This window comes from Jaculus jaculus, chromosome 1 (genome assembly GCF_020740685.1).
Source record: "Jaculus jaculus isolate mJacJac1 chromosome 1, mJacJac1.mat.Y.cur, whole genome shotgun sequence".
NCBI lineage: Eukaryota > Metazoa > Chordata > Mammalia > Rodentia > Dipodidae > Jaculus > Jaculus jaculus.
Genome location: NC_059102.1, coordinates 183,149,457 through 183,161,319, shown reverse-complemented (window position 1 = coordinate 183,161,319; position 11,863 = coordinate 183,149,457). Strand labels below are relative to the sequence as shown.

At 41.2% G+C, this 11,863-nt stretch overlaps 1 protein-coding gene across 1 annotated transcript; it reads right to left on the bottom strand.

Moving 5' to 3' along the window:
- Window positions 1–387: 387 nt before the first annotated feature.
- On the bottom strand, window positions 388–11,655 carry Msmo1 (methylsterol monooxygenase 1). Its single transcript, XM_045142446.1, has 6 exons — window positions 11,577–11,655; window positions 8,334–8,616; window positions 5,537–5,685; window positions 3,863–3,989; window positions 2,201–2,355; window positions 388–1,360 (listed from the first exon to the last, which is right to left on the bottom strand). Exons 2-6 carry the CDS (start codon window positions 8,583–8,585, stop codon window positions 1,165–1,167), a joined length of 879 nt encoding a protein of 292 aa, XP_044998381.1. The 5' UTR covers window positions 8,586–8,616; window positions 11,577–11,655; the 3' UTR covers window positions 388–1,164.
- Window positions 11,656–11,863: the final 208 nt, after the last annotated feature.

The following is an 11,863-nucleotide window of genomic DNA, read 5'->3' as shown; positions in this document are numbered from 1 at the left end:
CCCACCTCAGGGAAACAAGGCCTGAGGAAGAGCCTAACATTCCCTTTGGCTTCCACATGTGTACATACACACCAAACAAAGCCGTGCCTAGTACGGTGGCACATACCTATACTTCCAGCAATTGGGAGGCTAATTTGAGGCCACTGCAGACCATATAGTGAGAACCTGTTTCAAAAATATGGCCTAACCAGTCATAGTGCGGTGTGCCTGTAACCTTAGCACTTAGCAAGCTGAGAAAGAACTTCATGTTCAAAGGAAGCCTGAGTTGGACCATGAGACCGTGTCCAAAACAAAAATACCAGAAACTAAGGGATGTAGTTCACTGGTAGAGTCCTTGCCCAGGAACATAAAAGGGACAACTTGTGCTTAAAACTGAAAACCAGGTAATTGGACAAAAATCACATTTATTTCAACATCTCAAAGTGCAAATACAGCAAGTCAGTTCACAAAGGCTCAAGATAACTTTAATGAAAATCTGATATACAAAAATGAAGGGGTAAATAGAAGAACTAAAGAAAGCTCAATTAAAAAACAAACTCAAGTAACTGGAAATTTTTCAGACTATAAGGAACCACATTCAGAAACAACCCTGCACAGGAAGAACTGCGCTACACAGGCCAGCTCCAGGCGAGAGGGCGTGACAGGAAGGTTTTGGTGTTAGTTACTCCAGATGACAGCTTCTGTCACTTGCTGTGTCTATCAGCTGACATGGCTCAATTCATGATATTTTTATTTTAGGAAAATTCTAAAAAATATTTATTGTCAAATGTCAGGCCAACTTCATTACTGAGAAATTTTGAAATGACCAGTGTGCATCTAAGACTTAAGGCCCATGTTGACTTCAGTCCTCTGGCAGCACAGGGGGAAAGTCGCAGATCCACACTTCTTCCTTCACTTAAAAGTTTTCTGGGGAGGTTAACAACAGAGCCTTTACAACGTCCTCATGAAAACATATTTAAATATATTTATTTATTTATTTATTCCTACATATACAGAACTTGAATGTAAAGTAGAAAAGTTCCCACCAGGAAGATAAAGGTTGTTAATGTTCTTTTTATCACTTAGCAGCCAAGAAACATGTTTATTTCTGCTCCCCAGAAGCAATGTTAGCTACTAGTTTCAAGTCAGGAAATGCTGGTCTTCAGAAAGCTTTATGAGAAGTACTTATTCAGTCTTTTTCTCAAGCTTCTTCATCCTTTCATAATAGGCATGGAACTGGGCATCTGTTCCAAAAATCCTATCCCACCATGTAAACGTTGATGCGTAATTCCCGATGAAGTTCATGTGGTGGAAGTCATGGTGCCGAGAGCCCGCATAGAAAGGGATTAAGTTTAAAGGGTTCAGAGGAATATAATAACCACTGCAACAAAAATAACATGTGTTATCTTGTAATTTTCACTAAAAGGCATATGTACATTAATTCAAGTACCATGCCACTTTGCCTAAAACACTTCATACTCACATCTACCAGTATCTCAGTACTTGAAAGCCTCAGACAGGAGGATTGTGAGTTCTAGTCAAGGCCATTAGACTTTAATCACTGTCATCCCTACACCCCCCAAGCCCCACACACACATGAAGAGAAATACTTACCAAAAAAAAAAAAAAAAAAAAAAAAAGGTACTTATTCTAGGTATTATTTTAGGAAATTAAAATTCTATGAAAATTACACACTAGGGACTGAAAAGGGGCTACAGTACCAAGTTTTTAGATAGATTTTCAAGAAGTATGGTTCCTTTCTAGCCCAGGTTGACTTGGAATTCACCAAGTACTCTTAGGGTGGCATCGAACTCACTGCATTTCACCTGCCTCTGCCTCCTGAGTGCTGGAATTAAAGGCGTATACCACCACACCCAGTTATTATTTCTTTAGAGAAGCTTTCCTACCACAATCTTAAAAAAAAAAGGTATACGTAAAGTTTATGATAATACTTATGCTTTTAGGAAAAGTGTGGAGCTATGATCAACTATGAACAAAAGCTCAGGCCCAGGAGTCACTGTGCAGGAACACAGGTGTGTGGCACGATGCCTGTCTAAATCTATTATTTGACATTTTATCCAATCTTTATGATCCTATTTTCTTAAAATTACGTGAAAAAGATGAGCTTTTCCTGTCAGACAACATAGAAATACAGCTATCTGACGACTGTCAAAACAAAGATATGTACTGATGCCATTTCCTGAACAGAATCATGACCCACCTGTGCACATCAATAGTTTCGAGCAAGCGAATGGTCACCCACGCCCAAAGCAGCACTACGTGATCACACAGGAGCACAATTCCAATGAAAAACCCAGTCCCGAGGATGATCGTTTCTAAAGGGTGTGCATATTCAGCTTCCATTCCAAACGGAGCCTAAGTCAAACAGTACAAAGTCCTTAGTACAGTCAATCTGCCAGGCTGCAGTGCCCAGCTGTGTGCTGAAGCCCCAGTTTAGATGATGCTACAATGTGGTTAACAGTATCAGGAGTACAAATGGGCAGCACTACACCTGGCTCTCACTGATACTCAGGTAAATTTACAGCAGTCCGTAGCTGCAGATTTCACCTGTGTTAGCCCCAATAATTCCATGGGCCAATTCCTCAAAATAAACTGTGTATATACTAACACTGATTCTCCTCTGGAGAACTCTAGTATAGTTATTCAATTTATGCATATAGCTATATTACATTGTATTATTTATATGTGTAGTGAAAGTGGATTTTGGCATACATATATAAATAATACTAGTAGTTCTCATTTTTATTTTGTTTCTTACCAATTGAAAGGTCTAGGAATACAAATATCTCAGTAATTATCTTTTATCCAATTTCCAAGTCTAATTTTTTGTTTATACATTGCTATTTTCTATGAAGAAAGGGATGTTTATAACTACACATACAGTAGTCCCACCTCCTTACCCGTGGTTTTATTATATATACTCAGGATCAAAGACTTTCCCAACAGATTAAATTTTTTAAATTTAAATTTTTTAGAAATAATCCCTGTTTTTATTTGTGAACCTTCTGGGTAATGTGATAAAGTCAGTCTCACCCCTCCAAAGATGTGACTCATACCTTTGTCCAGTGTTCACACACTCCCTGCCCACCAGCATCTTACTAGTCTCCCCAGTTCTTGCTAGTATCCTATTAGTATGCTATTCATGACTTCATGTCTCCACTAGGGCTCTTGAATACACTTGTTGTAGACATGCACTGACCACTGGAATCATGAACACTGCAAAATATACTGGCTTAGCCAATGGCAAAATGATGTAAAAGGGGCTGGAGAGATACCCTCTCTCTCTCTCTGTCGCTCTCAAATCTAAATAAACAAAAAAAATTTTTTTTTTAATAATGTAAAAGCAGTTCCTGGGCTACAGTGAGACCCTGCTTCAAAACAAAACAAAACAAAACAAAACAAAAAAAAAAAAACCACACACATACATACACATGCCTACAAAAGCAAATAAAATCTGGTCTGTGAGAATCAACTACAAGAAAACAGTTTTCAACTAAGTGAACAGCTGTTCTAACTGCTCTAGTTAAAATATTAGATTAGTGTGTATACATCTTTGACCCTAACATTACTATAGCCACTACCAACAGCCAGGCAGATAGCTGTGTCTATATAGCATTCTGGCTACAGGAAGGATGAGAGCTTGAACTATTTCATATAAAAATTTACTTAAGTCTCAATTTACCATGAAATTTTGATACTGAAGCACGTTTTTAGGAGGGGCACTCTTACTACGCTCTTCACAATAACACTAACAGAAAAGCAAATAAAAACATTATTGATACTTTATTTACATGCCCAAGCAATAAAATAAGACATGTCATCTTTAGTAGAAAAAAATGTCTGAAATATGATTCCAACACACCTGAAACTCATGATGAACCTTATGAATATACTTATATATCCTTTTGTGGTGCAGGAGTCTATGCAAGAAATAGTGCCAGGTATCCTCAATGACTGCACAGCCTAAACACCTTGCCAGAAGAAAAAACCTGTAAGAGAAAACCATGCATAATGAAGCAGAAGCGACCAGTACTTAGGATCATGATGTAAGACACTACATAAACCAAAACGTAGTCATCAGATTGACCTAACAGCATATATTGACCAACAAATTCTCCAAACTGTTAGGTAAGGCTTTGTTACAATTGAAATGAGGTTAAAGGGTTTGATTGCTATGTCTATTCTATTTTACTTTGCCAAAGATGCACAGATATAAAATCAGTTAGGAAACCAAGCTCAACTTGTGGTGGCTCACGCCTCTGGTCCAAGTACTCAGGAGACTGACATAGGCGGATCACCCTGAGTTCCAGGCCACACTGGGATCAGGTGCCTCAAAAAATAAATAGGGCTGGAGAGATGGCTCAGCAGTTAAGGCTCTTGCCTGTGAAGTCTAAGGGCCCAGATTCAATTCCACAACATGCATATAAGCTATATGGACATGGCATCTGGAGTGCCCATTATCTCTCTCAAATAAATAAATAAAAATAAATAGAACCAAGCTCTAAAACCTCCAAGAAAACAAGAGTAAAGCCATGGCTTTTCTTATTATATCAATGACAAAAATAACTGATATATAAATCACACGCAGAAACTTTTATATTCAAAGCCTCTGACTTAAAATGGTGTAGTATTTGTTAATAGCCTATGTAATTCTCATATTATCTCTAAATTACTTAAAATACCCAACAATTTAAATACTATGTAATTATTACAGTGTATTAAACAATGAAAAACTGAACCTTAATTAAAAACATTTTACAGCCGGGCGTGGTGGCGCACGCCTTTAATCCCAGCACTCGGGAGGCAGAGGTAGGAGGATCGCCAAGAGTTCAAGGCCATCCTGAGACTACATAGTGAATTCCAGGTCAGCCTGAGCCAGAGTGAGACCCTACCTCAAAAAAAAAAAAAAAAAAAAAACATTTTAATCTAGCTGGGCGTGGTGGTACACGCCTTTAATCCCAGCACTTGGGAGGCAGAGGTAGGTGGATTACTGTGAGGTTGAGGTCACTACATAGTGAATTCTAGGTCAGTCTTGGCTAGAATAAAAGCCTACTTTGGAAAACAAAACAAACAAACCAACCCCCCCCCCAAAAAAAACTCAATCCATAGGTGATTGATTATATAAAGAAATAGTCTATATATGTGGGGGAGTGACTATATATTAGTATAAGTACTCAATTATGCCAGGACATTAATTTTATTCATCACACAAAAATAGCTGCTCTTATCTTTCATTTCTTTTTTAGTTAAAATGTAGTATTTTGTTAGCACGAACACATGCATTTGTGCCCAATCATCCAAAAGATGTATGGAACCTTCTAATGCGAGAAACTCATCTTCCAATGGGACATTACATTAAAATTCTGAACATGGGGACATTTTACATTTCTACTGTGGTTTACTATTATTCAACTACTTATTCACTTCTAAATTTCATAATATTAACAAGTGAAGAGAGAAAATAAGCATTAATTAAGCACAATTTGATGGGATAACAAACCATGAACAAATAAAAATCAAATGTGTATTGACATACCATCTTGGCATTCTTTCCCAATCATAAGGAATGTTGAAAAATTCTGTAAAATAATAGGTGCCACATATCATAGGTAGTTGGATACAAAAGTGATTGAAGAGAAGTGCTTTGAAGCATTTCCACTGGCCTTCAAATGTTTCTGGTTTATCCTACAGAAAAAAAAAAAATACAGTATTTATTATTAGTCTGTTACCAATAGATTAGCTTGACAACTAAAAGTAAATCCCTGAAAACTTTCTCTAATGTGTACACTATAGTAGCAAGGCTCTCATAACTATCAGTCCTTAACAGCAGCCAGGGCCCAGGTGAAGCCTCAGAGGAACCGGCCAGATGAGCAAAGGTGCTGCTTCCACAGCGAGCCTGATAACCTGGGCCAGGGTGCCGAGACAGACACTGAGGACACACAAAACGCACCAAAGCAGAAATCCAGAAGCTGCTGAGAGCTCAACACTAAAGTAGCCTTAAAGCACACCCATCAAGGCTGGGGGAAGTTTGCGGAAGAGGAGGATGTAAGAGCCACAGGGTGGGAGGGAATATCCAGAGACACAGCCCTCCCCACAATGACTGACTGCTGCTCTCACAGCTCATGACCCACAACTCCGCGGAGAGCTCCAGCGATCACACTAAGGAGGGATCGCAGGGGAGTGGGGGAAGGGAGGAGGGAAATGATGGTGCCAACATATAATGTGTCCATACAAAGTTCCTACTTAACAGCAACAATAAAAGAGTAAACTGTGTACAAATGCAGCTGTAATGAAGCAAGAAAGCACCACAGGAGGAGGAACTGTTCAGTCTGTGACCTACAGAAAACCTACTTATTTTACTAGAAGTTTCATAATGTGATGCTAAGATTACAGAGAGTTAGATGCTCACACCTGAAGTGTTGTACAGGCACTGGCTGGAAGCTGTTATTACATAGGTAAACCCATGCTCCAGTAAGTATAAGTATTGAGAAACAGTACATTTTGCACATACATAATAAGAGAATTTTAAGGTCAGGGAGTTATAAAGCACTTTATAGATGTGTCCTGACAAGTTCAAGAAATAGCTGAGATTAATATAATGCAATGTTCATAAAAGCTCAGGATACTGACTTGTTAAGCAATCAATTATCAAAGCAATACAGGAGGCCAGGCATCATGGTACACTCTTTAATTCCAGCACTCAGGATTGCAATGAGTTCCAGGTCAGCCTGAGCTACACAGCCCCTTGCTTCTGAGGTATCTTACAGAGCTGGGTGGAGTGGCAGGTATGTCCTTCCTGAGTGACATAGATAAAAAAGGCACTTTCCTGATAAAAATTAAGTCTTTTCAAAAAAATGTATTTAGTTTATGTGCATGTTTATGTACACACATGTACCACAGCATGAGTCAGAGGACCTGAATGACATTCCTCTTGTGACATTCCATTTTTATGTCACCTAGGCTGAAAAGCTTTTCCTCTCTACAAGGGGACCTGGGATCATGGAGTCAACTGTAGAGGGCACTGAAGGGGGGAAGGATGATTCAGCCTGGTAGTAACACACAGCAGCCAGCATCACCCTAATGACTCAGATTTTAAGACATCCAAACTTAGCAGGGCATGGTAGCACATGCCTTTAATCCCAGCACTCAGGGGGCAGAGGTAAGAGGATCACTCTGAGTTTGAGGCTACCCTGAAAATACAGAGTGAATTCCAGGTCAGTCTGGACTAGAGCACGTCCCTATCTCAAAAAGCCAGAAATAAAATAAATAAATAAAGATATCTAAACTGAATTCTGCTTTTCAACACATGTCATTTTATAAAAAGTGCCTTGGAGTTGGGCAAGGTGGTGCATGCCTATAAACCCAGCACTCAGGAAGCAGAGGCAGAAGATTCAAGGCCAACCTGATCTACACAGTGAGATGCAGTCTCAAGAAACACCGCCATAACAAAAACTTCTATTACTTTATCAACTATGGCTAAGTCCTTTCTCTCCACACTTATCTAAATTCTTCTTGGGAATCACATTACACTGTAAGAGTTCCTCCATTCCCTCGTGTTTAAAACTGAGGCAAGGTCCCGCACTTCTATCTGAATACTTTGCCACGTACATGGGCTCAAGAACATGTAATATATTCAATTACAAAGAAACCATGTGCATCACCTCACTTGGGACACTATGAAAGCTGCTGAAGTGCTCACCATGTATTTATGGGGAACAAAACGTTTCATGGCCCTGATGAAAGTCTTTTTATATTAATAATCATTTAGATGTGTCGGGACTTCAAGGCTGGGGTAATTTACCAGAAAGAATGTACCAATTCAAGCTTTTCTTTCTAGATAGGACTTCTGTTGAGGAGTGGGAGAGTTAAAAGAAAAATCTCACTAAGATATTCCTGCCAGTAGTTAAAAAATTTAAATTTATAAACCCAAATTAGGTAAACCTAAAGCCCAATTAACAAAAAATTCCTACAACACTACGAATGACAATCTGAGGCGATGTTGACCAGCACAGAACCAACCAGCGACTCAATACTTCCGGCGGAGATGAGCTACAGTGAGCATAAAGACACACCCTGAAACTCAGAATTACGGATGTAAACTAGCAAATCTAATTCTGGGTACTCAGTGAAATAATAGTTTAGGTTTACTATAAACTATGAAAACTAACTTTCCTATTTCCTTTTTTACCTTACTTTCCTACAAAATTTAAAGGTAATGTGGCTCTATTATATTTCTATCAGGTGGCACTACTTTAATCTCTCAAAACAGAGCTATCTTTTAATATATTCAGCAACACTCATTACAATATTCTGTTTGGAGTCATCATACTCACCTTCTGAATTTTGTACCTTCTCATGTAAGGTATAAATTGAAACAAAAATCCAGGTAGAGAGAATAAGAAATAAATGACTTCATGGACTATAAGAGAGCCCCATGTTGCAATCTGGAACTTTGTGTAATTATCCAACATGTAAGTCCAAGCATTTTTAAATGGTTCTTGTAGTGGGTTCACAGGGAGCAGGGAGTCTATGTACTCCACAGCCAGAGATGCTGAGCTGAAGATGTCACTATCATTCGTTGCCATTTTTCAAACTTTTGCCAGGAGCCTTTTAATTCTGTAAGGACAAGTAAACAAGAAAAACAATGACACTCTGAAAAATGTATAAAAGGGCATCTTCTGATAGTTTAAAATATGACAATATCTAAACAAGTACCAACTTCTTAGGCTCTAAACAGGAATAAAAAACAAACCCACTGGATTCCATCACCATTTCCAGTTGATCTCCTTTAAAAACCACCTTACTTTTAAGGGAAGTTTCTAAAAGAACAGTGGAATAAGCAACCCCAAAGCTAACTTTAAAGAACTTTTCAGAGTGTGGTCCCTGTGGAAAAATTAGTAATAAAATGAACAAGAGTTGGGTTTAAGTGTCATTCAAAGCCAAAAGAACTAATGAACGAGAAAAAAGCTTGTCAAATATGACTATATAAAAATTAAGTACTTCTCACTGGGGAATAAAATGACACAAAATTAAAAGACCAAATGACAAACGTGAAAAACATTGCCAACACAAAGTGCACTTTAGGCTAAAATCCCAGTGCCAAATGACAGCAGCTTTCACAGGCCGTTTGCAGAAAATATTAAAAAATAAAAATAAAGCTGGGCATGGTGGCGCACGCCTTTAATCCCAGCACTTGGGAGGCAGAGGTAGGAGGATTGCCATGAGTTCAAGGCCACCCTGAGACTACATAGTGAATTCCAGGTCAGCCTGGGCTAGAGTGAGACCCTACCTCAAAGAACAAAAATAAAAAATAAATAAAAATAAGAAGCTTACCTTCTTTCCAATGAGGAAATGCACCCCAACATAGATTTCCTGCCAGAATGGCAAATCTCTCATAGTTCACTATGCCTAGCACCCAGATCTGGCAAAGGTAACTTGTGGGGCGCCCTCTCACCTAAGTTATGTAACTTCTCACAGCCAGTGTTGTCACCTGCAAAAACACACTATGCCTCCAGCAAGCCCAATTAATAATGCTTGTAAAGTGCTTGATGTTAGTAAGACCGGACACACAGCACCTCCGAGAAGCTAACAATTACTGAGTATCTTCTACATGCCAGTCAAATCCATAACACACCATCAGTAAACAGTTACTTTTATTATCTTCGCTTTTCAGATGCAAAGCTGAGGCTTAGACACAGTAAGTAACTTGCCCAGAGTTACACAGATGTTGAGTGAAGGAGCTCATACACTCCCCCACATTGCTCTTCTGTTATTTTAAATGACAAAACAATCAATATTATAGTTGAGGGTCCTTCCTGTGGCTCATCAAACCTCCTGAGAGCATTGTACAGACGCACTCTCCATTCACTCATCTCCCAGTCATTTTCTATTCTGCTCCTTGAACTTGCCTTCACTTTCACTTAAAATCATTAAACAAGGCTGGGAAGATGGCTTAGTGGTTGAGGCGTTTGCCTGTGAAGCCTAAACACCCTGGTTCGATTCCCCAGGACCCATGTTAGCCAGATGCACAAGGGGCCACAGGCATCTGGAGTTTGTTTGCAGCTGCTGGAGGCCCTGGCACGACCATTCTCTCTCTCTTGCTCTGTCTCTCTCTCAAATGAATAAACAAAATATTTTTTTAAAAAAATCACTAAACATCTTCCCGCTGTAAAATCCAGTGTTCTCTGGCTTATTTTACTTGGCTAATTTTGAAGATTTATTTGTTTCAGATAGGGTTTCACATAGCCCAGGCTGGCCTTGAACTCTTGATCATCCTGCACCCACCTCCCAAAGACTGGGATTTCCAACATGCCTACAGGCAGGCAATCAGATAGATATGACATCTCTCCATGGGATTTTTCCTTGGTTCTTGGATTCCCATGTATTCCCTCTAACAATTATTTAACTTGTGTTTATGATGTGCAGTCACTGTGCTACCTGCTCTCCTCACCCCTCACTTCCCAGATTATAAAAAATAGTGAGGCACACAGAGAAATAACCAAATCATCATGTCATGATATGACATGTACAATAAAAAGAAGACTACAGTCAGTCATGAGGTCAGACCCAAAAATCTAACCAGGAGATAGATACGAAAGAATCAAAGGCTTTCTTGAACAAGGAAGCCAGGTAAATTCACTCCCTTCTAACCAGTGCCTTGGATAATCCTATCATCTGGTTGAAAAGAACACTGATAGCCGCCCTCTCTGTCTTTAAGCCCTATACCCCCAAACCCTAAGTTTTGACTAACCACAATGCCACTGGCTTTGTCCACTTTAGGTTAAGTTCAGACATAGGTTGAACTCAAGGCATCCAAAAGTGCAGCAGGTGCGTCCTCTCAAGTTCTCTTTCAAGACCTAACTTGCCAAACTGCACTTAAGTCATCTCCCACAGAAAGTTCTAGTCTCTCCCTTCTCTGCTGCCTCGATTAAAAGTCGTCCATTCTCCCCCAATGCTGACACCCGGTCCAATTAACAATCAGGGGTTGTTTTTCACAGAGGAGGGGAGGGACATGTTGTCAACTGAACAAAGGGAAAAGAAGGCAACAGAGAAAAGCAAGCCTTGGAAGAATGAAATTTTTTTTTCCTCATATTTGGGCAAACCATGTAACTAGACTCTCATGGGGAAAATATAATTTTCTGTGGATTTCTTAAGAAACTTGAAAGTCTGTCTGCCAGTGTCCGTCAGCCCTGAGGCACTTGACCTTAGTGCCAGGGTCCTCAAGGTTCCAGAGACAGCTCCCTTCCCAGGACACATCCTGCTGCCACGCCTCGGCCCCCTCCGCGATGTCCTCCAAACCAGCTCCTACTCACGCTCCGCTACCTGCCCAGCCCCTCAAAGCACACCGTTTCCCCGGTAATGCTTCGGTAAAAAGTTCCAGCCCTCATCCTTCGGCGCTGTTCAGACCGACTTCCGACCCGGAACTCTTTAAAGGGCAGGAAGCACCGCCATGGCGGCCCCAGCCTAGCACCCCGCATCCCTCGCCCGCAGCACAGGTCCCCTGCACCCCGGCCCGCAGGGCGCGCGCACCCCCGGCACCCGGCCCGCGCACCGGCCCTCGCGCACCGGCCACTCACCTGCGCCGCGGCGACGGGACAGCGGCCCGCACTCCGCCAGGCGCCGCGGCCTCGGCACTTACCTGGCCCGGCGCGCGGGCGGGGCCTGGGCGGCGCGGCCGGCCTCTCCCGCCGTCATTGGCCCGCCAGCGCTCCCGCCCGGCCAGGCCCGCGCGACGATTGGCCCCGGCTGAGGCCGGCAGCGTGTGACTCGCGTCAACGAGTCCCCGGCGGCCCCTGCCATTGGCTCCGCGGATGGAGTGAGGATAGTGAGACCCCGCCGGGCAGCCAGTGCTCGGCGTCGCCGC

Excerpts from the sequence above, each read along its gene's own strand:
- Msmo1 (XM_045142446.1), bottom strand. The coding sequence starts at position 8,585 with ATGGCAACGAATGATAGTGACATCTTCAGCTCAGCATCTCTGGCTGTG. Across the intron at positions 5,686-8,333 it reads GAAGGTACAAAATTCAGAAG|GATAAACCAGAAACATTTGA; the intron begins GTGAGTATGATG and ends TTTTTTCTGTAG. Across the intron at positions 3,990-5,536 it reads TGGGAAAGAATGCCAAGATG|GTTTTTTCTTCTGGCAAGGT; the intron begins GTATGTCAATAC and ends TTTCTCTTACAG.